The sequence below is a fragment of the Aspergillus eucalypticola genome (assembly GCF_003184535.1).
Source record: "Aspergillus eucalypticola CBS 122712 chromosome Unknown BO83scaffold_12, whole genome shotgun sequence".
NCBI classification, from domain to species: domain Eukaryota; kingdom Fungi; phylum Ascomycota; class Eurotiomycetes; order Eurotiales; family Aspergillaceae; genus Aspergillus; species Aspergillus eucalypticola.
Window position 1 is genome coordinate 887854 of NW_020290286.1, and position 27237 is coordinate 915090.

Here is a 27237-nt window from a genome sequence, read left to right on the forward strand (position 1 = left end):
CTAGTGTCCTCAGACATCTCTGCTATCTCGAAACAGTCGGGTTTACCACGCGAATAAGGCTGTATATGGTGAACTACAAAATACAATGACTACAATCATCCCATAAATCGGTTCTTTTTTTTTTTTTTTTTTTTTTTTTTTCTTTTTCTCGTCGCGTTTGATTTCTTCGAACATCCTCGTAATAAGCTACATCATGGATGTCTACTTCTGCTTCTCTAGCCCCTAATCAATCTGTCACTGGGAACTTAGCCCTAATATACAGAGTAAAGGATGGCGGAGCCAGGAACCAGTGAATGCAGGCAGTGGGATTACTCAAAGTGTGATCTCCTCTTGTCTCCGTCTGATCAGGACTTCCGTGGATGGGTCAGCGTTGAAATTGAATCCTCTCAAGTACGGCCTTGGCGGTTCGCCCCCTGGAAGTTGGAAGTCGTATCTGAGAAGAATATGGCACATCAAAATCTTGACCTGATGAGACGCGAAAAATCTCCCCGGGCACGCATGCTGACCGTAGCCAAACCCTATGTGCTTCTCACTCGCGGACGCGAACTGTTTCCAGGTATCTTGATCAGACACCTGTCGCAAGCGATAGAACCGGTAGCCGTCAAATACATCGGCCTGAGGATATATACCCGACTCAGTCTCTAACATATGGTGGCCGGAGACAATTACCAAGGTACCTTTCGATACTTTGGTCCCGTCAGAGAGGACGACATCTGTTTGGGCATATCGACGAAGACCTGACAGGTTTAGTTTTAATTTGAAGGCTGGGTACATGAAAAAGGGAGCTAGCAGAGGTACTCACCAGTAATACTAGGCTTCAGCCGCAGACTCTCCTTCATAACACTATCCAGAAGCCTAAGTTTGTATAGGGATGCCTTATTCCATCCATTATCTCCGAGCACAGATATTATCTCCTGACGCAAGTCGTTTAGTAGACGTTCTTGGCCACAAAGATCATAGATCAACTGGGTGATCATGTCCGCCGTACTCGAAATCGCCACGAAGTCAAGGCCCAAATGTGCAGCAGTCATATCGTACTCCTGACCCCTTGAGCACTCTTCAAACCAATCCATGACATCTGATGCTCTTCTCGGGACCTCTTTGCCTTGAGTGGCCAACCTGGCATTCTCTTCTCGTCTCTTCTCATAGACGGGATTCATCATTCCTCGCGCCTTCTTAATTTGAGCGCGCATCTTCCAAACCCCCGGAATGAAGTGAGCCGCTAGAGGACGTATGAATGGCGGCCATTGACGTAGAGCATCAGCGGTTCTCGACGCGGTGGCTGTGTAGTCCGCCACCACATCTACCCAGGCAGGGTCTTGCCAGAGCTCCTCACTGACAAATATTCTTGAAGAGCATTGAGTAATAATCTTGCGCAAAGGCCCAAGCAGGGTAATTGTATGCCACTCTGAAAAACTGTCAGTATACATAACCACCAATATATAGCTGGTAAGGATTGTACCTCGTCTGTCAGCAAAACCCTTCGAAATGGCTGGCCCAGCCGCTTCGACTAAGGGCTCGATGATATCCCCTGTTGCGTTTAAAGTCTGCGTTAGACCCTGCCCATTGTGATACTATTCTTTAAAAAAAAGTCTTACCAAGTGCGATTACCATCTTCTTCTTCAGTAAGTTCTGGAATATGGGCCCCGCAACCGCAGACTTTCCAAATGGCTCGAACCCTCGGATATGGCCATTGAACTCCTTGAAAATAGTCAACCATCAAAGACTCCCATCAAAATAGGAACGGCACCTTCCGTACGTGATTGACTACCGGTCCAAATACCAGGTTTGGTTGAACACGAATATCGTGTAGGTATTTTGGGGCTAGCACCAGATGAGTCCCACTATCGGTCACTAGACGGAATCCGTCTCGGGACTTGCGGGAGGTTAGGACAAGTAAATGAAAACAAAAAGCTTTTCAAGTCATGCGGAGTTACTACCTTCTGGAATCCAAGTTGACACAATTGATCAAGATTATAGTAAAATCGCCTCTTTGCTTGTGCCAGGGTTAATTCATAAATCCTTCGGTTGTTGATCAGTGGCCATTTAGATATCTGTTCAGATGAACGTAGGGTCGCAATTGCCGTCGCACCTAGGGTGATAATGAAGACCACTAGGCATGTTCCGCTGAAGGTGGAATAACCAATTAATTCATGAAGCATAGTGATAGATGCTGACGCCCAAGCTATGTTGTCAATTCAAAAGTGGTTCTCGTGCAGGAAATTTTTCCCTATCCTTTATTATCCTTTTCTTTCCTGGGGAAATGACATATAAGTCATGAAAGCAGACAGCTGAAGCCCGAAAATCAGAATACTTACCACTCCGCCTCTTGGCCGTACATTGGTGGAATATTTTGAGGCCCCCCTTGCCGTTTTCGCCACATTCTATATGAGTTCCACACAGCCCCTTATCTCCAGCTGTCTTTTCTGCAGTCATTGCTAGGGCGACACAAACACTGCATGCTCCATAAATTACACACCATAAGCTCTGGTTGAATAAACTGTGCAAATAGCCGTCAGCGCTAGCTGATAATTCCATGCTTGATGGCCTCGACTCTAATGATGGATGCGTATTTTGCTGGTTAACTATCATCCTTCTGGAATAATAATTTAAGATATTATAAAAATATTTCTCGTATATTTCTTTAATATTGTTATTAACTACTATATTAAAAATAATGCAGAGGGTTCTGCGTTTTGATTGCAAATTGAAATAAAGGGATTCGAGTTCACCTTGTTTTACAAAAAGATAAAGTTATTAATAAAATTTACTTTGATTCAAAATTTGCTTTATCTAGTTCTTTAAGTATAACTATTTCTATTTTAACTTTAATTATTATTTTTTTACCTTTTCATTTTGTAAAAATGAAGTGGATGCCCCTGCTGAAACAGCGATGAGCTGCAATTCAGGCCATTGCAGCTTATTGCCTTCTTTCCACGCAGATATAAGTCAGTCCTACTACTAGGTAAATTAGACAATCGCCACACAGTGACTTTAACTACGTATTGAACATCTTATAGTCGCCACTGTCATTCATAGAAGTGTAGAGATGGAGCTCCGCGGCACAATATGCCAAGCCTGCCAGCTTCAGATAGGTCAGCTAACTTAGTCGCTCTAGCACGAGTCGTAAGACAGTCAAATCGGACACCTGGCTGGCTGAAAGATGGATGCGTAATTTCCATCCGCTCTGACCTCCTACTTTATTACTCAGTATTCTGCCGCTGAATTTCATGGGTTACAATGAAGGAATTATGAGGTCTGATTTCCGATCTAATGATAAAATGATCACTAACTGATGCGATATCATGGAGATGATTTATCGCGTAATCGTGGCCGATGGTGATGATCAGGCTGCCAATCTACGGTGGTGACTGATTGATAATAATGGTTGATAGGTATGTTTAGTTTTGCATTCAACCCTGCCGCATCTCAGCTACCAATCGTCGCCAGATCCCCGCCAATAAAATATCCCATAAGGAAAGCTACGAGGAGAAATAAATGATTTCTGCCGGTATAAATTTCATCCACTAACAAGTATAAAGTCATCCTCATGGCATTAACAAGGGCAGCCATTAATACCATTTGGGGAAAACACTTACTATACTCCTCTTGGAATTCCTCTACCGTTCCTGACAACTAACAATGGGGGCGAGAATACGCAGACTGTGGTCACGAAAAACTATTATAATTATAGATGAGGTATGCATGATCGATCTTTCAATAGTCACTACCATCAATCCCCTCCATAAGATAACGAGATTGTTGGAGAGAACGCCCTTGGACCTGTTCTGTTGTCTACTTATAATGGTTTTCACGGGGGATTTCCATTGATATTCCCTAGTGACGGAGAGCTGCTCTGGAATTGATTCCAAAAAAAACAAAAAAAAAGAAAAGTCTCCCCTCACAAGTGAGAGCTACACTGACTTGCACAAACGGTGCCCGAGTACTGTACTCTTTTAATTTTGTGGGTTCTCTAGACTATAAATGGATAGGATTACCATCAGTAATCCACTCTTAATCGAACTCATTGGTGTAAATTGAAAATGCTAACTATATGTGGACTAGCGGACCCATAAAATTAAGAGAGTACAGCACCCAGGCACCGTTTTTGCATGTCAGCGTACTAGAGTAAGAGAGAATGACTTGCTTACTCCCAACGCAAAAACAATCACCATATTAAATACTATCCACCACGTCACCAACCTCATTCAGATAGAGCGCTCTGTTCGGGCAACGTTGTAACATGGCGTAGTACTTACTATGAAGAAATAAATCTAGACTTTTGATATTGGTACCTAGTATCTATATACAAATTCATACCAACAACATTTGTTTATTGAAATTTTAAGCGATACAAGCACAACAGTTTTGACTCGGACAACCGCGTTTCTATATTATGTTGCATGCCATGGAGGGCCAATCAGGGTGATAGACAGGCAGACGTTCTTGTATGACGACGGCCTGCTTTGTTGCTAGATGAGGGGCAACTCTAACCCCCACTTCCCATACTAACTCATGCGATGAGCTGGCAGTGTCCGGTAACTAAATATTACGTGTCTTTCAGTTTCCCTCATTTAATCACTTTATTTCAGCTATATTTGCATTAGGTGTCCAAAACCAGCACGTAGGACTGTCTTTTTCTTGACAACATGATTTCCCATATACGGCTGAGAGTGACAGGGATGTCCCGGTAAGGGCGAGAAAATGCATATAAACTGACTCAGTGTTCTCGCCACATAGCTGGGGCAATATGCAGGCCCCCGCTTCTTAGCTATATACCATTAACTTTCTCCCACTTGCTGCGTAGAGTGTTTGTCCAACATAATTATTGCCTAGTCGACGGGCTCTATCTCTCCCACCTCAGAGAAACCGCATATATGGAGATACAATGCACGTGATACGTTTGAATTTGTGGATGGGGCTGAATGCTAAGCCAAAGAATATCGGCCATGATGGCAATCGAGTGACTGGCATAAACAAAGTTCTACTCTGTATTCGACAGTGGGACCCGGTCAGTTGCCAATGGATAAGTTGATATGGTACAACCATAGCGGGGCCGCCCAAATCTGGCTAGCAGAACACTGCATACTACATGGACTATTAATCGTTCAGAACCCAGTGACTGTGCAGAGGGTGACATAGAGATTTGTCCTAACTTCCTCCAAATCGGAACTCGCGGCTATCATGGGCGCTGGGGCCTCCCTTCAGCTCGCGACGCTGAGCCCCGCTTTAATGCACCATGTATCACCCCTATTCAGGATAATATCAAGAAAAAAATAAACCCGAGTTACTCCGTCGGGTACTTTACAGATGGATTGAAGCGATATTGACGATGGAAAAGGTTATAAGAACAACATGAATGGAATCTTACCAGGACGCGAAATCTACACGTAGAGCCAAACCTGATCCGCTGCGCAATTACATCATGTATTGCGCGATGCTGCCGTGCTATTCGGTGGATGCATGTCCATATTACATGAGGTTACATTTACAAATGCTATCTACGGATACGAATAAGGCCTCGATATTTATCTTCGGGCGTCTGCTTAATCCCACGGCCGACCGTCTCTACCTCTTCTAGTTGGTCTCGGCCCATCCCTGGTGCCTGCCCGTTCCTTCCTATCTTTTATCATGGCGGCAGACCCACAGAAGCAGGTCATTACTACCAATCCGTACATATTTTGTGGCACTAATTCGATTTGTTTCCCGCACAGTCATTTTGATTGAAAAGAACGGAACAGCCCGGAATCAGAGCCAATCAGGCTACTGGGAGACACTGCATGACTGGATGCTAACAATATTCTCGATCTACTTTTGTAGTTGACTGAATGTTCAGTCCTAGTCGTGGTCTTGTTATATAAGTCCTAATGGAATTGATAACTGACAACCCCTAGTATATCTATATACTCGGCATTTGTGACACTAGATGTGAGCTTGTTCACCAGTTAAGTGTGGGAAAAAAAGAATTGAACTAGCGCTACATAATATGTAGTTATGACCTGCTTCTGTGGATCTACCACCATTAGTCAGGCCAGCTGACCATCTAAGATTGGACTGCATATGGTTACACTGCATTCAAGTCAATAGACACCTCTGGAAAGTGCGGAAATGACTATTTATGCATGCAGTGATGCCAAATCCTGAACCAATCTGTGATTAACAGAAGGACGGACTCGTTCATATACAGATGACCCATCATACACATGCAAGCTAGATATGCAAACTTATCGTGGATTACACTCCTAATCATGTGCTGCCACATTATTACCACAGGGGCCCAAGAAGGACGAGTAGCTGTACCCTCCATAGGATGGTCTCTCATAGCCATCGTGGAAGAGTATATAGTTTCGTTTCCACCGCAAGATAATCCTATCCCTCTCAAGTAACACTAGCTTTCCAACATCAAGATCTATATTTCTTTGATTACGGGCCATCGCCTATTAATACTGCAATAATATTCTCCTTATACCCACACTCTAGAATCATGGCATAACAAAAACATGGCCTGCCTACTAAGATATAATAATTAATTTAACATGAAGTAATTTAATATTATATAGATAATATATACAGTATAATTTCTGATTGCCATTACGCCGCCCAGAACAGCCACGCATCACGTGACCATCTACCATCGAACCTACCATCGAAGGTATACTCAGGGTATATGGGAATCCCAGGGTCGACCACCGATCTACCCTGAATGGTATATGATATGGTATGCAAATAATAGGATATATAAGGATACTCTCTCATGTACTTAGCTAGTTCTGTTCTTCGTATTCAATACAACTGTCTTAAAGTAACTATATGTTTGGAAGCTTAGCTACATAACACTCGTCTGCACTTACTTATGAATAGCTGCGCGGCACTATTCGGCCTTACTTCTCTTCTCTTGTCCACGACCGGGTTGTCTCTCAGATAGTCATCAGTCGATACCTCCTCGACGTAGTTCGACGGTACGTATACCAACGGGGCTAAGCTAACTGGGACAGGGAAGCGATCCTAGTGTTTGACAATCTGTCGGTCTCTCCGAGACCAGAAATCGATAGCTGTAAGGAACCGGCTGGTCGGTTCTATCATACTATTTTCTGGGTTGCATATCAGCTCGGAGATATATCCCGAGTTGGATAGGAATGGGCAGGGGAACTATTAGTTTTATTATGTGTGACTAGAGGGAAGCGAAGTAAACAGAGAACGTACACAAATGTATTCATATTGCGTACTTTTTTTATAGCTAGAATCTAGGTAGGTATAGTGTGATGCCGGGCCCCACCGAGTGCTTAACACAGGGTATCTCCGTACAGGTCTCCTTGCAAGTCATTGCAAGTCTCCGAATTTTAGCGCGCAGCATCGCTGTAACTCCAACGACAACCAAATCCCGAAGACGCTAATAGATTGACGACAACTTATTCAAACTCGGCCTGTGATATGATAATGATAAGGTGGTGTTTGTAAGGATGGCCTGTTGTTCCGAGCGAGTCTACCCCACCCTATCGGTGATTGAGGCACAGACTGCATTGGTGGCTAGTCTTCTTGATCGGCGTTGGTACCACTGACTCCATTGTAGCACTTTTGCCATGAGATAGCTACTGACACGTATACGTAGTTAGTAGTAGGTGCTAGTGTTACGGACCCCTGTACAACGCATTTGCCCGATTGCCGCTAATGGCCCCCGTAAATCCCTGCCAGCTGGGCCACTAGTAAAGACACACCGGGTAGAACTCAGAAGGGAGCTGTTATCGGCTTATATTAATTAGCACTAATGAACGAGAATTGGAGTACCCATGATTTTTCGATACTGTAATGCTTTCTGATGACGGTGTCTAGTCTAGTAGTCAGGTTTCTTGTGGAAACAAGATCACTATACAGCATGGTCGTGATTGGACATTGGCCGTGTATTAGAGATGACTTCCTTTAAGCATCAGTATCGGAACTGAGGCCTTGACCGTGCCGGAAAATTTTTTTTTTTTTTTTTTTTTTTTTTTTTTTTTTTTTTGCCGTCTACATTGCTCGGGCGTTCACCGATCCAGGATGGGGCATGAGTGTGGCAAAGTTCAAGCCAATCGGCATGCATGTGTGTTCAGGCCGCAGCTGAACCTGCTGAGGGGAAATAATGAAATTTTTGAACGTTTCAGCTTGGCAGGCCCCACTTGCAACTGAGCTAGATGCTAATATAACGTAATTGGACAACGAACCGCCGGGATAACGAGCCGCCCGGGTCGCAGCTCATCATGGTCTGAAAAAAGGTGAGCGTGGTCTAATATTCTGCCAGTCATCTCATCGCCCTGTTCAGACCACGCCAAGCTATTCTTAGCATAGCTCGGCATAGTCTGAACCCCCTTGTATTAAGAGATTTAGACCACGATGAGCATACTAGACCACGACCAACTTTAACCAATTATATACCATGCATGTGCTATAAGAACCCACTCAGTTATAGCTATTATTATCTAATATTTAACTATATATGCTATGCATATAGAATATAAATTTATTATATTCTATATTAAATATTTAATTTATATAAATATTTACTATTCACTCTTCTTTCTAAAGTAAGTGGTGAAGTAAATAGGTAAAATATATATTTTATTTAATATATTTATATTTATTATTAGATATATATATAGTTTCTTTCAATTTAATTTATTTTTTTTAATATTCATTTAAATAAGTTTGCCCCCTCCTTGTGTGTGATAGAATAACCTAGCTATCGGGAGTATGGTTATCAGGATGACATATTATAGTGGTTATGGGAGTCATAAGGTCATTAATAGCAGTTCTATATTATTCTGATACCTATAAGATATTGATTCTACTATAACGAATTACTAATCTCTTAAGAATCAGTTTATTTTATGAATATAGACTACCTTTGTTATTATTAGATAAATCTATAATATTTAATAATTAATTTCTTATCTAGTCGACAGGCTTTTTATTCTAATATATAAATTTTATTATATTCTGATTCTTTACGTTTAATTATCTAAGAAAGATGCTACCATGTTAGAATAATAAAAAATTAGAATTAATTAGCGACTAAATTAATATAAAATTATTATTAAATACTATTTCTATTATTAAAGAGATTTAATAACTTAAGAACTATATTTATTAATTAGAATAAATTAATAATAAAGAATAGTTTTTTTAATAAATTATTATTAAAATATTCATAATCCTTCTCTGAATCAGATAAAGAAAAAAAAGAAATTAAATTTATTAATATTTTTTATTTTATACTAAACTTTAATCTTTAGAAGTATCAGAAATAGATTATTATTGAAAATATATATTTTAAAAAGTCTCTAAGAAATATTTATCAAAGAAATATAAGATTATTACTGTTATTAGCTATATAGATTTAATATACAGACAGAGATAATACTATTTTATTAATAATAAGATTTTAAATAAAGAATAATTATTTAAGAAATTATAATCTTAATTTAAAGATTAGATTTTTACTCTAATCAGGAATATTATAATATTCTAGTCAGATATTATAGTCTAGCTTAAATAAGTATATTAACAATTTAATTAAAATTTGAAAGAGTTTTATATTTATTTTAATATTTTAAAATAATGATTTTCTTATTAAATTAAATAAAAAATTTAATTTTACTTTATTAAGTTTTTTCTAGATTTAAAATATTATATTTAAAAGTATATTCTGTATGTAACTAAAAAAATAAAAGAAAATAGTAGCTATTATTACTTATTATTATAAATTCTAGAATAATAAAGAAAAGTATAAAACATAATTATTTTATTAATTATAATTTATGAAAAAAATCTTAAAACTATAATTATAAATTAGTTAAAGATAATATTCTGAACCAAAAAAAATTCTATTCAAAATTTAATAATAACTAATTATATTATTCTATATATAAAAATACTTGATACCTTGTTAATTATTATTTTATTAAGAATAAAAAAATTTTATTTATTAAAATTTATTTATTTTTATCAGAATCAGACAAAAAAGTAGAAAAATAAAAATAATTTTCATAATTTTAATTTCTTTATTTATAATAAAGACTACTTATTATTTTTATATTTTTATTTATATTTAAAATAATCTTAAAACCTTCACAGATCTTGATAATTATATTAAAATAGATATTATAAGTTATTAACTCATTAAGTAAACTATTTCCAGTATACTCTAATTATTATTTCTAGATTTAAAATTATATATCAGGTTTTTATTCTTATTTATAATATATAAGAAATGTAATTCTTTCATTAATGTTTATTTTTTAAGAGTTTTATATTAACTTAGTATTTGATAATTATTAATAATAATATAATATACTACTTTTTTTTTTTTTTATTGTAAGGACCTAAATCCTTATAACCCTCGCGATACTTATTATCGCGAGGAATATCCATAATGATAGCAGTCCCCGTCGCGAGGCCTGGTTAGTGCTCGCACGTGACCCATAGGCTACCCGCGAATATCTCACTATTCGCGGATAGAGGGAGGATAGTTAGCAACAATACTTTAAGGAAATCAACCTTATATTTCATATTCGCGAATAAGATATACTCTTCACACTATCTCATCATATTCACCCTTATACTAATCTTGAACTTATCAGACATTATTTTACTGTTGTCCCGTTGTGGAGATTTGCCTACTAGAGTGCACAGATTGCTATATATTAATATTTTTATAATAAATAATATTTCTTGAAAATATATAACTTAGATATAATAAATAATACTAAATAATAAATATATATAATTTAAGTTTTCTAGTATATAGGATAGATAAGACTCTGAGAATTTAGAATTTATATTAAAAATATTAATATATTATTTTATATAATACTTATCATTATAATACTTATTGAGGTAATACTTTTTATGATATTATTTATTATTATAATATTTAATAGATTTAATTAGGCTTAGTATCTCTGAAAAAAAGGTATTAACCTAATTTAAATTTCCATTATATATACTAATCTGATTAAATTTCTGTTATATATGTCAATTATACCTGAAAGTGAATACTATTATCTTTAAATATTTATAACTCCACAGAATAATTATAAAAGACTGAAAATTATATTATTATATTCCTTATTTCTAGAGCTATCAAATAATGCTAATCTTGAACTTGTCAGACATTGTTTCACTGTTGTCCTGTTATGAAGATTTGCCTACTAGATTCCTCTTAATCTGTATTTCTATACCTGTTTCCCTGTCTACCTCAGTTTGGTGTCAGCAAGAAGAAGAACATATTCTTACGTACATAGTAGCAGCAGTACTGTTGTAGTAGTATTAATACGCTGATCCTCGCCTTTAGCGATATGCAAGTTCTCCCTGACCCTGTCTGTCTATGTATTGTATATTTCCTTACATGTAGTGAACCTCTAACGAAGCTGGGTTCTCATCAAGGCCAGTGTTGGCCTACTTGCCTAGTGTTCTCTTTTGCGGAGGGTTTCCAATGCATTGGGATACTTCTTCGAAACCCACTACGGAACCTAAAACCTTACTGTCTTGCTCATTATCTTGTATATTATCTTCTTCCTTCTACGTGAACGCGTTTCTGCATCACCTCCGTAACTCATGTCGCAAGCCTGGGTCTTAAGACTTGGACAGTCCGGATAAAACCCTTTTTATGCGAAAGGTGCCAAGAACATTTGCATTTTCTTTGAGCCTACTTATTCTCTGGCAAGCCGGTGGACCTCATCGTTCACAGGGGTCGTCACAATGTCAATGTCCTGGAGCCCATTGGAGGTGAATCAGGATCCCTCATGCCTTCATTCCGGAGGCTACCTGCAGCGTGGCTCGAATAATTCGCTGAACTAATTTACCAAGCAGGTTTCGAATTACCCGTAGCGCTAGTATGTTGTCGTTAAAGATGATCGCTTGACCCTGCTTGGATATCTTCGCTCCGCGCTCGAGCAGCATCAGCACAATCTCATCATATCCTTTAGAACAAGCTGCCTGAAGGGCGTTTCCGTAGAGACCGCCTTGAGTGTTGACATCGGCACTGTGCTCCAGCAGCAACTGCACAATTTTTTCGTGTCCATTAGAACAAGCCGCCTGAAGGGCGTTTCCATAGAGGCCACCTTGGGCATTGACATCAGCTCCGTGCTCAAGCAGCATTTTCACAATCTTTTCAAGTCTAGCAGAACAAGCGACCTGCAGGGCATTTCCATAGTAACTACCCTGGGCGTTAACATCAGCTCCATACTTGAGCAGCAACTGCACAATCTTTTCATGCCCATTAGAACAGGCCGCCTGAAGGGCGATTCCGAAGAGACCACCTTGGGCATTAATATCTGCTCCATACTCAATCAGTAATTCTGTAATATTTTCATGCCCATTAGAACAAGCTATCTGTAGAGCATTTCCGTCAACATTGCCCTGGGCGTTAACATCAGCTCCATGCTTAAGCAGAATTTGCACGACCTTTTTATGCCCATAATAGGAAGCCGCCTGCAAGGCGTTTTCATAGTAATTACCCTGGGCATTGACATTGGCTCCGTGATCGAGCAGAATCTGCACAATTGTTTCGTGCCCATTAGAGCAAGCCGCCTGAAGGGCGTTTCCGTACAGACCGCCATAGGCATTGACATCGGCTCCGTACTCAAGCAGCAACTGCACCATTTTTTCATGTCCATCAGAGCAAGCTATCTGTAGGACATTTCCATCAATACTACACTGGGCGTTAACATCAGCTCCGTACTCAAGTAGTAACTGGACAATCTTTTTATGCCCATTAAAACAAGATATCTGCAGAGCATTTCGCTTAACACTGCTCTGGGCATTAACTTCAACACTGTACTCGAGCATCAACTGCATAATCTTGTCATGTCTATCAGAACAAGCCATCTGCAGGGCATTTCGATCAACATTGCCCTGGGCATTAACATCAGCTCCATAGTCAAGCAGCAACTTCACAATTTTTTCATGCCCATCAGAACAAGCTATATGCAGGGCATTTCCATAGCGACCACCATCGGCATTGACATTGGCTCCGTACTTGAGCAGCAACTGCACAATCTTTTCATGTCCACCAGAGCAAGCTACCTGCAGGGCATTTCGTATATAATAACTACCCTGGGCGTTGACATTGGCTCCGTGCTTGAGTAGAATCTGCATGATGTTTATATACCCATTAGAGCAAGATGCATGAAGGGCATTTCTGTAGCGACCACCCTCAGCGTTGACATTGGCTCCGTACTCAAGCAGCAGCTGCACAATTCTTTCATGCCCATCAGAACAAGCTATATGCAGGGCATTTCCATAGCGACCACCCTCAGCGTTGACATTGGCTCCGTACTCAAGCAGCAGCTGCACAATTCTTTCATGCCCATCAGAACAAGCTATATGCAGGGCATTTCCATAGCGACCACCATCGGCATTGACATTGGCTCCGTACTTAAGCAGAATCTGCACGACTTTCTCGTGCCCATTAGAGCAAGCCGCCTGAAGGGCGTTGCCGTAGAGACAACTCTGGGCATTGACATTGGCTCCATAATCAAGCAATATCTGCACGACCTTTCTGTATCCATTCAAGGACGCCCGTACGATGGCGTATGTGTTTGTGCCATCAGGTATATTAACATCGCTGGGATCAACACCAAGTAGATATTGAACCTCCAGGTCATGGCCGTTGAAGACTGCTAGATGCAGCGCTTTCATTGCAGAGAGACTCGCCTCGTAAGGCCTTGCTGCCTCCTGAAAGACTGGAAACCACAGTGGGAACAGCTTTCCACTCACGTCATATAATTGATGCACTTGCTCGACGGCTTCTTTGTCCGAAGCTAGATTCATTTTCCTTACGTGGTCGGGCCAATGTACTGCTGCATACCCCAAGAAATCCTCGGTGTTGGAGCGATGCCTGTCATCATCACACACAAGATCTTCCATTAGCAAGTATCGCAAACATACTCGAGCCATCTGGTGCTCAGCATCGTTCAATCTCCATGAGTATGCGAGGCCGGCTTGGTGCGAGCTTCTCTTCGCGATAAGAAATTCTCTTGCAGTCTGATGGATGAGGTAGATTTTGGAGTTATTGATAAAGACAAAAAGTCCACATAAATGACGGAGCTTCTTGCTTATCAGCGATGAATCAAGTCCAGCTTTCGCTGCGGTTCGTGACTGTGGCGAGATAGCTATACCCAACGCCATGGCCATTTCGACTGTTGTCAAAGGACGGCGTGCAGCAACAATAATCTGCAAGACCTTCCCCACTATATCCACTTGACCGGACGGAACTCGACTAAGAATCCGTTCGTATGCCTCATTGATTGAAGGGGGTATCATGCGAATTGATTCGTCGGCAGGCCGAAGGCTATCCTCGAACGTAGATCGAATATCATCCATAGCTAGATGTAGCCATAAATAAGTGCGGTGTTCCATTTGAATGAGCTGTTGCTCGAGTCGTTGCGTCACATCCTGTGACAGTCGTGCAGTCTCGGATAGCTCCTTGACTCTTATTTTAACAACAATATCAATCTCTTTGCGGATTTGGTAATTATCCTCCTCTCCCTTAAGATGTAGGTGTGGGAAGGTCTCTGTTATCCCTCTGAAGTAGTTCTGGATATGGTAGTAGGGGCGACTGGTGACCAAGAATTTCAAATAGGCATCTTGCGTTGATGAATATGACTGACGCTGGAATAGATCAAGCATCTCGATCAATCGACCCTGATCAGCCTCCCGACACTCATCAAGCGCATCGAGTATACAAATTGTCTCGCGTGATCCTTCAGCTGATGCGGCCGTCACGAAGATACGCCAAAGCTCTTCAGCCTCTCCTCGGAGCTTCTCCCCATTTTCTTCCCAGGACGGAATAGCATAACGCAGTAGATCGGGCCGCTGACTGAAGAACTGATGAAGAACCGAGCACATTGCGGCAGCAAGGTGGTCCTGTTCTTCGTTGTCCTTGAAGAAAAAGTAGCATACTGTTACTTGTTTGTGAGGAGCTTCCATGTAACCATCAATAATCGACCTGGCCAGTACAGACTTCCCGCAACCTGGATCAGCTGACACCCAGAGGAGATCGTGACAAGTGCTCTCCGACCACCGAGTGTATTCAGGGCTTTGCAGAGCCCATAAGCAGGTTCCTTCAACTCTGCGTGGATTGATGTTCTTTTGCTCCGTGTAGTTGGCCACCTTGAAAGTCTGATGACAACGTTGTTGTTCTTCTGTCGAGGCAATTTTAATGTTCTCGCGATGGTGCCGGTCTTGTTGACTTCTAATTCCATCTAAACGCTGATTAATGCCGCTGACTCCTTCTCTAACTTCTCTCAACTCAGCTACGACTACCGCATTAGCCCATAAAGCTTCCCGAAACTGAATTAGGATAAGCGGTCCTTACTACACACATCCACCACTAATGCCTCCTGCGACACATGGCCAACAGGAAGGTATCCCAGGAGCTCTTTGGTATACGCGGCTGCTGCCAAGGCCGCGTATCCTTGCCACTGCTTATTCTTATGTGAATCCGCATAGTCGGAAATACCGCGAATAACTATGCAAGGAAAGTCCAGCATCAGACCGGCCGCTTCCATCTCAAAACATAACGCGCCTGTCTTCGACCTCAGCTGTTCTCTCGTATTTCCATGTTTTATAACAGAGTTTCCGGATGCGATGATTCCATAATGGGTTTGCGGGCCGCTATCCTCGCGCCCACTTCTTGTCTCCTCCCATTCCGCAGGGCAACTATCGCAGCTACTCGCATTCGCAGGATGATCATGCTTTGCCTTGAATAATCGATCGTACTGTGCAGCAGGTTGGCCGAAGTTCTTCCGAGTTCGAGCGGTCCTCCCAATCGCACTGTGGAGATATTCCAGGTAGCAGGGGTCATCCCTCAGGACATTAGCTCTCATCATGGCGACTGCGGTTAACAATGCCCTCGGAGGACTGTTCAACGAGCCGGTTCGTTCAAACTCTCCCTCTGCTATAATTCTCCCCATGTCATATTGAATCACGCCACCGCAGGTGCCTTGAGGGTAACTAATCACCACGTCGCCGAGGCGAATATCATGAGCAGCTGAGGGGATTCCGCCCCCGATTCCAACCATCAATCCGATTCGAAGAGACTTGGAAAAAGTGCGAAGTAAATTGTTAGCGACAGTAGTCGCCGAGGTAGTTCCGTATTGCCCACCGGGAAGGCAGGCGATCACGACGTAGTGTCTGCCACTTCGGCCCAGCACGTAGGTATTTGTGTCCGCTTCATCTTGCTCCTGAAGGATCCCAAAATCCTCGTCCAGCATTTCCGCAGCAGCAGCAGCCTCGACTGGGAGGGCGCAGATCCAGCCGATCTGGAAAGCATCTCGTGGAGGGCTAGGCATGTTGAGGAGCTAGCGTGCTTTGTTGGAATAAGGGCTCAGTGATATGGATTGTTGAACAACGCTGAATATGGTGGAAACGGTTGATAAGTTGTCAGCTCGATGTCAACAAGAGCAGAGCCTCATGACATGGCAGGCTGGGAGCAGCTCGTCATCAGCGTAGCCCTCCGCAGCCGTTGCCCCTCCCCAGCTGAAAGGACAACACAGCAACGCGGCTAGAGACAATATTCCATTGGCGAAAGCCCATCAAATGCATCACACGTGACTCACCCGGGCAATATTGACACGAGGGAATAAAAATAGTCAACACATTACTTTGAGCATGTCCACAAGCCTTCTCACCCTGGAAGGCCATATTCTATTGAAACCTCAAATTAGACTCTCAACCCAGGCGCCCTGCCTAGGATAAGGGACAGCTCCCCCTCCGCGCGCTGCCTGACACCTGCCCGGCAACCACCACGCGTCTCAACGCGCCAATAACATGGCACGACGTAACAACCAACCTGGTGGCCCTCTATAGACTATACTACAGGAGACAACTACCTCAGCCACTGCTAGAATCCTCGAGGACCAGAAAGTATTTAGCCCTATAGCAGCCTTCCTGAATAATTACTGACACCATAACACTAGCCTCACGCCCTGCCAGCTAGAAGCGCTCACGGCCCTTAGCAATAACCTAGCCAACATAGCCCAACAACATTTTAATACCTATATTAGCGGTGTATCCTTAAATAATTCCTTCTTTATCCCAGTTCCTGCCCCTACCCCTGCTTCTATTCCTTTTTTATCTTTCTTTACTCGCCCCTTCTCCAGTCTTGCCCAGTCCACATACGTGACTATTATCCAAAATTCTCTAGCCAAGAACAATGCTGCCACGAAGCAAACCTACAGTAATATTAAGACTAATAGAACAGCTTCAAAGCCGCCACCTGATAACCAACTTTTTGTATACCTCCCGGAGAACTATCTTGCAAAGAATCTTAATGCATTTATTATACATACTAGCCTGTGATCCCATCTGGATACCAAAAGAAAGCTTCTTAAGAATATCCAATCTATCAAAACTGGACTTACTCTTCTGCCAGTCTCTACTAAAGCCTTCCAGTCTTGAAGACCTAGAAGGAAGCCATAACTGCTTTTTTTAAAAACTGCTAGATTAAACGGAGCTCTCACTGGATCTCTTATTAAGTAACTAATATACCCAGGAAGATTAGCTAACTCACCAGCAGCCATTACTCCATGACCCCTGTCACCCCTGAAATCTTGTCTTCAGAGATTACCGAAATTATAGGCCTTAACCTAATCCTAATTATTAAGACTGCTATAAGTACTACTAACCCTAATACTATCTTATCCAGCTAGTTTATTAATTACCCGGAGAATAGCAAGGCTAATCTTTCTATACAACTCTTCTTATTTGGTATGATTACTAATACTCAACTACTAACGTAATCAACGGTCGGGCGGGACACACGGTCAGGCGGGACACCCCCCTGCCCGAATCGCTCGATATCTTCAAAATGAAGCCTTTAATTCAACGCAAACACTTATAAAAATGCTATATAATTAAAAACTAGGTGGTTTTGAACACTGCGTACATCAGTGACCAATAATGAAGCAATTGGTGCAGTATGGAGGCGCGCACGAGGAAGTCTCCATAGCTAGAGATTGAGATTTAATCTCAATATCTTCATGATTTTATATCTTCTATTCTTATTAGATTACTCTCTAAGTATCTTCAACAGTAGTATCTTCTGTATAAATTACCTGCTTCCTTGAATACTTCCTCTTTTATAACTGCTTTTTATGGCTAGCACGTAAATCCGTATTCTTCTTAGCTAGTATGATTAAGTTTATTATTACTAGCTCACACCCTTTAAGAAGCTGATATAGTATAGAATATATAGATAAAGTTAGACTTGCTTGCTGTTCTCAAAATAAATATTCTACTATATTTTAATGCTTCAAAAAATACTTCATATTATATAGTATTTAAAGCACTGAGCCACTTAACTGGCTGTCCAGAGTTGGTAGTGTTTTCAAGCGAATATTAAGCTAAGAAAGCACTTAATCAGGATCTAGAGAAATAAGATCTATTACTCTAAAATCACTGATTATATTTAACTCTGATAAAATACACTGGTAGGCTTTAAATTAGACTTCAAGAAAATCAAGCTTGTTAATATAATTATAGCTGTATTATATTTGCTTTTAAACCATGCCTCCGTACGTGCATTTGAGCACGCTAAAACAACCAACATCAAGAGGCTGAAGCAGATGGAATAAATAAACAAGTATATAAATAAGTATAATATTATTTTCAGTACAGGATTGGTTGAATTCAGGTGTCAAATAACTACCATGGCTATCAAGAACTAGAAGACTATATTTACCTACTAATCTGTTTCTAATCAATGGAATGAAGTGTTTTTGAAGCCATTAAAGTCTAATTATATTAATAATCTAATTATTATCACTGACTTCAATCCTCCAGATAAAGGGAATGAATTAATCTTTATACTAAGCTTTTAGATATATTTTATCTTTAAAGATCAGGATCGAAGGTAAAACCTCTCCATTAGATTAAATATATTTAATTACAGTAATCCATTCCCGGTTCTCTGGTTAAATTAATGATGGCCGACCTGCTCTCTGGGAACTAGTTACTACTTTATATATAGTAATCATTCCCATAGCAAATCCTGTTTCATTAAAGTTGTATATATTATCTGATAAGATTCCGTACTCTTGAATAATTTCTTATACATGATTAAACTAGTTTTTTATAACTTCAGGATCCTCCATTTTAGTTCTTTAATAGTTAAGTTGTCTAGCAAATCGAGTTTATAGGGATTCATGGTGTTTAATAAAGCTGTAGACCCAGTTGATGCCTACTTATTTATTAGTTAAATAACCTTGTTTAAAGATTATTAAATTAGCTATATCTCTAATATCAAGCAGCCGGGGACTTGCTCCTCACTTATCTAGAAATAAAATTTATTTAACAAGTGATTCCTCTTTGTTATTTAATAATTTTTAACATGTGTTGGCCATATCTTTAACAAAAACACGTCCAGATAGTCGAGCATAAAGAATAGTTCAAGGAATATTATAAATATACACTACTTTATGTATACCAGTAATTTGGCCTTTCTGAATAGCTTCAATAGTAAGAAGAATCCTGCCCTCCTGCTCCACCTGTGATTTTGATGGGATAGATGCTTTTGGTGGCATTTATAATGATTGAAAAGCCTCAGGTAAGAGATTCAAGATAGTGTTTTCGAAGGGGTGTCCCGCCTGACCATGTGTCCCGCCCGACCGTTGATTACGTTAGCAAGAAGGACAAAAGTAATACAGTATAACTGTTACTGGAAGTAGCCTAATACTAGATCCTGTGCTCGCCACCCCTGGTACCAACTTTGCAGCTCTATTTAATATACTAAGAAGGGCTATAATAATAGATATAGTACCTAATCTTCCCACAGCTATCCTTTAAGATATTTATACTATTATGGTCCCCACCCAGCTAATTATAAATAATACCTCCTGTAACCTAGCAAGGCAGGAACTTGATACATAAAAATCCAGCAAGCTAGAATTCATAAGACCTAAGAGCTTACTAGGATATATCTAGAGAGACAGTGCTATATACAAATCCTAGAGCCTTCCTAGGACTAAATCATAGTTATAAACAGCTGCTTTTTTTCCTTCTTCTTCCAAACGGTCACCTCCCCGCCTCAGAAATCTTTAGACTCTTCTCTGGTTATAACCAGAGCAGCCTACTTTATATCTTTAAAAAGTTATAAAATAACTCTAACATTCTGATGAACAAACAAATATAAATATTAAAATTATCAAAGAAAAGAGTCTATTTCTATACTCCAGCTGAAGATTAGCTGTCGGGATCCAGAGGTAAATCTGGAGCTGATAATGGTCAGGTAGCTGCAGGGGCACTAGGCTGAAAAGGATAGGTGGTCTAGTATAGAAAAGTGTGATAGGATCTACTTGTCAGGGTAGAAGGCCTGTCGACTAGGTAAGGAATCAGCCACTAAATACCATAGATTTGTCTAATAATAACAAAGGTAGCCTATATCCACAAAATAGACTGATTCTTGAGGAATCAGTAATCCTCTGTAAAGGGATCAGCACCTTATAGATATCAGAGTAATGTAGAACTGCTATTAATAATCTTATAACTTCTATAACTGCTATAATACGTTATTTTGATGACCTTCACTATAATAACTGGATTATTTTATTATAAATGGTATCTTTTTTTACTGGGACGAGCCATCTGGCTCGGGTATTAGAAATAATCTTATATATTTCTAATTCAGAATGGCGGGGATCTGATAACGCGAAGTAAAGAATCCACAGGATACTTAATATAAATAAGATTATATACTGTTTCTGTATAGCTTTACTAGTGTTTAATTATATTTGCATAGATAGATTTATAATAAAAAAATATAAATAAAAGAATTTTTTATATTATTTCTTTTTTTCTTCTTCTTTTACTTTGGGATTATTATTTTTTTAGTATTTTATAGTCACTTTATCTATTTTTTATAATTATTTTATATAGTTTTTATTATTTTTTTTATTATTTATTTATTAATTAATAATTAAGTCTCTTTTTTTGTTCTTTTTATATTTTATTTAGTATTATATTATATTCTTTATATTGGATTCTGAAAATGTTTTCTAAGAAGATCTGCGTGCTACAGGATTAGTTTATTAAGATATATTATTTATATTATATATATTATTTATATATTACAAGCGGTAATTTTAATATAACAGAAAATATTTCTTATAATATTAATTATTATTTAGATGCTCGTGCCTTGGTCTTATATTATTTATATATTAATAGTAAGAATATATAATTTCCAGTATATCTTATTCAGTCTCTGTTATTATACTGGATATAATACTAATATTAGCTAGACTTCAGCGGGTATACTCAGTAATATATATAATTTAATTAAGATTTTTAATTGGCAGGAGACTGTTTTCGAGTCAGATTATTAAAATAATAATATTAAATATATTATATTTAAGCAGACTTAGAATCTGGTTATAATATTTAATTATATAAAATTTATTTATACTTGCCAGTTTAGCTTGAAAGGGACTCGCAAGATAATTTATATATAAATATTTTTATAAATTATTTAAATAAATAATTAATAGATAATATTTTAATAAAAGAATATAATAGTATATAATTTATTTCTTATTAATTATTATTATATTATAATTCTGTTAGTTTTTTTCTCTCCCGCTGGCACTATCCATATATAATATTATATATATGACTGTAATTTACTGTTTTATTTATTATCTGAAGATAAAGATTATATAATCTAGATTTTAGTTTTAAAATCTTACTTAAATATTATTATTAAGATAATCTGTATCCAGTATCCTGATATTACTAAGAAAATTATATCTAATAATAAAAATAATTTTAAAAGATATATAATAGTTTTTAAGATTATTAAATTTATTTTTATATTTTCTGTTTTTATTTTTATTTTATAAAGAAATCCTGGGTTCTGGCAGCATTTGATTGATAGATCAGGAATAAAAGAGATTAGATATATATATATATTATTTATTATATTATAATAGTATAATATTATATTTCTTAACATATTTAATTAGATAATAATAATAATTTATAAATTTTATATTTTATATTTTTTTTACTTCTTCTAATAATCTTTTATAATTTATTAAGTATTTATTATATTCTTATTTAAAATTTATTAGTTATATTTACTTGACTATTCTTTCTATTTAATCAAGTAGTAATCTTGATTTTTATAATATTAATAATTTTTAATTTTCTTAATTTTCTGTTTATCTTTATTATTTAATTTTAATATTAGAAGTAATTTCTTATTATTTCTTCTGTTATATCACGGCTCCAGTAAAGACATATAGAACATATTATAAATTTATTTATATTTATTAGATAAATATAAGTAATATACTTAGATTCTAATAAATTTTAAAATCTAGAAGAATCTTATAAACTTCAGGACTAATTTTCTTAATTTCTTAAATTATGAATTCTAGATTAATAACTTAATTAAATTTTTTTTTAAAGTGAAATAGCTTTTTAAATTTATTATAATATTTCTTTTATTTTTTTATAATTATTTATTATATTTTTTATAATTATTTCCTTACTTCTTAGAGCTTATTAATTCTGTTTTATATAATTAAAATTTCTTATTACTGAGAATCACCCTCAATTTAGATATAGAAATCTAGTAAATAACTATATAAAATCTAATTAAATAATTATTTAGTAATTATATTATCTGTATTATTACATGCGAATTAGATGGTTAGAAGTATTAAAAACCAGTTTATTTTAAATTAATTTAAATAATATTATAAATAATATTTAAAAGTTTAATTTATTCTTTCTGTTTAGTCATTAGTTTGGTAATAATACACTGTCGAAAATTTCAAAGTAACATAATTATTATAATATAAATTTAATTAGAATTTACTAGTAAAAATAGATCTCTAATCTGATATAATATTATTAAATAATCTGAAGACCAGTTCAATCTTTTAATAAAATAATTTAATAAGATCTAGAATAATTATTATAAATAAAATAATAAAAAAAAAGTATTTTAAAAAATAATTTATAATAATTAAAATAGTATTAACAGTTCTCCTATATTAAATAACTGGCAGTAAATTTATAATAAAATTTATAAATAGTTCTTTAAAAAGATATAATAGTATTAATAATAATTTAAGCTTATTATATAGCTAATATTTAAAGATTATATTTTTTTAATATACTGGGCAAGTTCGGATGTAATAAGTCTTATTATAATATAATCTATTCTAATAGAATTTTTTATATAATAATATCTTTATTTAGATCTTTCCGAAGTGTCCCGCTAGAGTATTATTATAATATAAATAAATAAGTATCTGATATAAAATTTCTGATAATAATATATAAAAATAATTCTTAAAATAAATATATTTTATAAAATTAATATTTCAGTCTTTCTGATTTAATTAATTTTATTTAATAATACTTTTTATTTCTGTATTTCTGGATCTTTATTTTATAAATACAAGATTATTTCTTGAAATTTAGAACTATATTTATTCAAGTATAAAATTTCTGTAGTATATATTTATATTATTATAGATTAGAATATGAATCTCTCTTGAAATAGATTTTTTTAAGCAGTCTAGTTAATTATTTTTATACTAGTTTAATTATTAGAATTCTTTAAGCTTAATATTATATAAGTATTAAATCTAAGGTATTTCTATATATTTTAAGATTTAAACTAAGATTTTACTTTAATTAAATCTCTAATTATTAAAGATAATATATTTATAAAATACTTATAAATTAGAATTAAAAGTTTCTTTTATAGAACAGATTTTATTTAAATCTTTATAGATATTCTAGAGAATTTATCTACTGGATTAGATTTTTCTATTTAATATTTAATAATAAAATCAAAGAAAATTAAAAATATAAATTATTAGATTTATCTTTAATTAATTTTAATTTATCACATGAATAATTATAAATTAGAATAATCTAATAAAATCTTAATAATTTAAGAAGTATCTTTAAGATATTATCTTTATTATTTAAAGAAATAAATAATAGTAAATAATTCTTAATCTGGAATATTATAATTTAGCTCAGTACTGGAGAACTTATATAACTAGAAAATAACTGGATAAAATATACTTTTATTATTAGATTAGAATAGAATTCTATTTATTTCTTTCTTTGATACATCAGTTTCTAAATATTAAAATATACTAGTAATAATACTTATTAGAAGATAATAATTAAGAAATAAAAAATAATTCTTTTATATATATTCAAATAAATTTCTTCTGGCTTCTGTCCATTGATCGTTCCACGGAGTAGAGAGGTGAGGGGTAATATAATATAAGAATAATTCTTAATAAATTACCAGTAGAAGTTACAAAATTCTAGAAAAACTTGAATATTATAGTAACTTTTAAAAATTGGCTATAAAATAATATTATTTATTTATTAGAAATCTATAGATATACTATTATTATTAATAATATATTCTAGAAATTTAACATGGGATTAATAAAAAGAGTATTTTAATAATTTTATATAAAATTAAGCTTTTTAAAGTCTTTTTAATATCTAGTAAATATATTTTATATAGAATCTTCTATCTGGTAAAAAGATAAGGATATTATCTAAATATATTATATAAAAGTCATCAAGAAGCCCATAAAGTATAATATATATATAATTTTAAAAAATTACCAGAGTATTAATTAATCTGAATAATATAATAATATATTTAAAATAGCTATATTAAATATAAAATACTATTTTCTATTTATTTTTATTTTTAATATAAATCTAATAGTAAGTATTTTTAATATTAATTTTTAATACTACCTAAGACTCTGTCAAGAATCTTTAAAATTAAAGATAAAGAATAATAATTTTTAATTAAAATTTTATTAAGATTTCTGTAGTTTATGTAAAGATATAAATTACTATTTTTTTTAAATATAAAAAATATAAAGATTCCAGTAAGATTTTTAAAAAATTAAATTTAATTTAGTCTTAGATTTTCTTTAATATATTCCTGTAAGATCTTAAGTTCGGCCCCAGAGAGAGAGTATATTAGACTACATAAAAATAATTTATTAATCTTAAAATTAATAATATAGTTTACAGGGTCATGGAATAGTAATTATTAAAAAAAATTTATAAAAAATATATTTTAGAATTTTATAAATTTAATAAAAATTTATTCAGAATTTATAAATAAATTATAAGATTTATTTTCAGGTAGCTAAATATTCTTAAAAAACTTAATAATAGTATATATCTTAACTTAATTCTTAGTAGCTCTAGTAAACTGGATAATTAAAAAAAAAATAATATATTATATTATTACTAATAATTATAAAATAATAGATTAATATGTAAGTCCTAAAGAGTAGTTATTAATAATAAAATTAAATTTTTTTAAATTAAAGATTTCTGTTAATTTTTATATAATATTATTTAAAAGTACAAGTACTTTCTTATAAATTAATAATAATAATAGAGATCTTCTATATATTATAAATAGAAATAGAGACTTAATTAATAGCTTTAATTCTAGAAATATTAACTAGAATAATTGGAGATAATATATTTTAGTAAATTAATAGCTGATAATATCTATTTTAATATAATTATTGAGGTCTGTAAAGGTTTCGAGATTATTTTAAATATAAATAAAAATATAAAAATAATAAATAATTTCTACTATATTTAAAAAAATTAAAATTATAAAAATTATTTTAATTTCTTTATTTTTTTCTCTGATTCTGAAGAGAATAAATAAGCTTTAATAAATTAAATTTTCTTATTTTTAATATAATAATAATTTACAAGATATTAAGTACTTTTATATATAAAATAATATAATTAATTATTGTTTCTTCTGATAGAATTTTTCTTACAGTACAGGATATTATCTTTAGCTGATTTACTATTATAATTTCAGGACTAATATTATAATTTATAATTAATAAAATAATTATCTTTTTATTTAATTTTTTTTTATTATTTTAAAATATATAATAATAAGTAATAATAGTTACTATTTTATCTTATTTCTCTAGCAGGTGGGGAACATATTCTTAAATATAATAATTTAAATTAAATAATAATTTAATAAAATATAATAAGACTCTCTCTTTTTTAGTTTAATAAAAAAATATTTTTTTAAAATATTAAGATAAATTTAGAACTCTCTCAGATACTCATATAAATGATGTGACGGTTAAAAGGCGGCCGGAAATGGCTACTTCAGCAGCCGTTTTAAGCGTCCCTTTAACCATCACATGTCTTAGAATCACATGTTAGTATTACCACGGCCAGGATACTTTATTCTACAGAAGGACTCTTACTTCTAGTTTCTAGTCTTAATATTTTAAAGAACTCTTTATTATATTTTATTTAATATTATTTATTTAGTAAGTTATTCTCCTGTAGCTATATTTATTATAAAAAAGTTAAGAATAGCTTTTTCTTTTTTTTTTTTTATTATATTTTTTCCAGTTCTAGAATATTTTTTAATAATATTTTTTTTTTTACTTTTATTTTTTTTTTACAGATTTATTTTTTGTCTTTTTTATATTCTGTTTATTATTTCTAAATTCAGTTATTTTTAATTTTCTGTTTTTTACTCTAAATATTTATCTTACTGCCAGTTATTTATAAACTGTTTAATAATAGTAACCCGCCCCTGACCAGCTGAAAATAATAATAAATAATATTAGAATAATAATAATACCAGCTCAGATATAAACAAAATCTTTTCTGATATTAGATCTGACAGTTGTTCTAATACTAATACAGATCTTGATAACAAGATTTCAGATAGTAATAATAATAGTCCTGATAATAATTTTAAGAATAAGAACCAGTTATCTCCAGAAATTTATTTAATCTAAGCAGAGAGCCTGGATATATTATAATTTTAATAAAAGTAGTACACTGATAAGACTTAAAAAAAACTAGATAATATTTATATATACTAGAATAAGTAAGTAAATATCTTTATTTTTATACTAGAATATAAGCTCACCAATTATTCTTTAAAAGATATTATTAATATATTTATATTAAACTAATACTATAGTAGAAGTTAATCTTAGATTTAAATAAAATAATCTATTTTCTGTATAACTTTCTTTGCTGGAGATATAATATCCGTCATAATAAAAATAATTAATATTATACAGATATTAAATATAAAAATTTATTAAAGATATTTTAAAAGTAGTAATATCTTATTCTTAAACAGGAAATAATATCAGTACTGAATAAGAAAATTATTATTAAAATTAA

The 27237-nt window shown here is 34.6% G+C and overlaps 4 protein-coding genes across 4 annotated transcripts; all 4 read right to left on the bottom strand.

The window, feature by feature from the left end:
• Positions 1-312: 312 nt before the first annotated feature.
• On the bottom strand, positions 313-2162 carry BO83DRAFT_427194 (cytochrome P450; the record flags this gene model as incomplete). Its single annotated transcript, XM_025535331.1, has 6 exons — positions 313-737; positions 803-1408; positions 1463-1531; positions 1599-1701; positions 1760-1876; positions 1941-2162. The coding sequence occupies 6 exons, from the start codon at positions 2160-2162 to the stop codon at positions 313-315; spliced, it is 1542 nt and encodes a 513-aa protein (XP_025388353.1).
• A 9745-nt stretch (positions 2163-11907) lies between these two features.
• BO83DRAFT_280630 (ankyrin repeat domain-containing protein) lies at positions 11908-12150 on the bottom strand (the record flags this gene model as incomplete). Its single annotated transcript, XM_025527095.1, has 1 exon — positions 11908-12150. A coding segment is annotated over one exon (243 nt), but the record flags the coding sequence as incomplete, so codon positions are not given.
• A 264-nt stretch (positions 12151-12414) lies between these two features.
• On the bottom strand, positions 12415-12822 carry BO83DRAFT_312499 (ankyrin repeat domain-containing protein; the record flags this gene model as incomplete). The annotated part of the gene is made up of 1 exon (XM_025527518.1): positions 12415-12822. A coding segment is annotated over one exon (408 nt), but the record flags the coding sequence as incomplete, so codon positions are not given.
• Positions 12823-13452: 630 nt separating this feature from the next.
• On the bottom strand, positions 13453-16328 carry BO83DRAFT_312928 (purine and uridine phosphorylase; the record flags this gene model as incomplete). The annotated part of the gene is made up of 2 exons (XM_025527536.1): positions 13453-15290; positions 15353-16328. Coding segments are annotated over 2 exons (2814 nt in total), but the record flags the coding sequence as incomplete, so codon positions are not given.
• Between the last annotated feature and the right edge of the window lie 10909 nt (positions 16329-27237).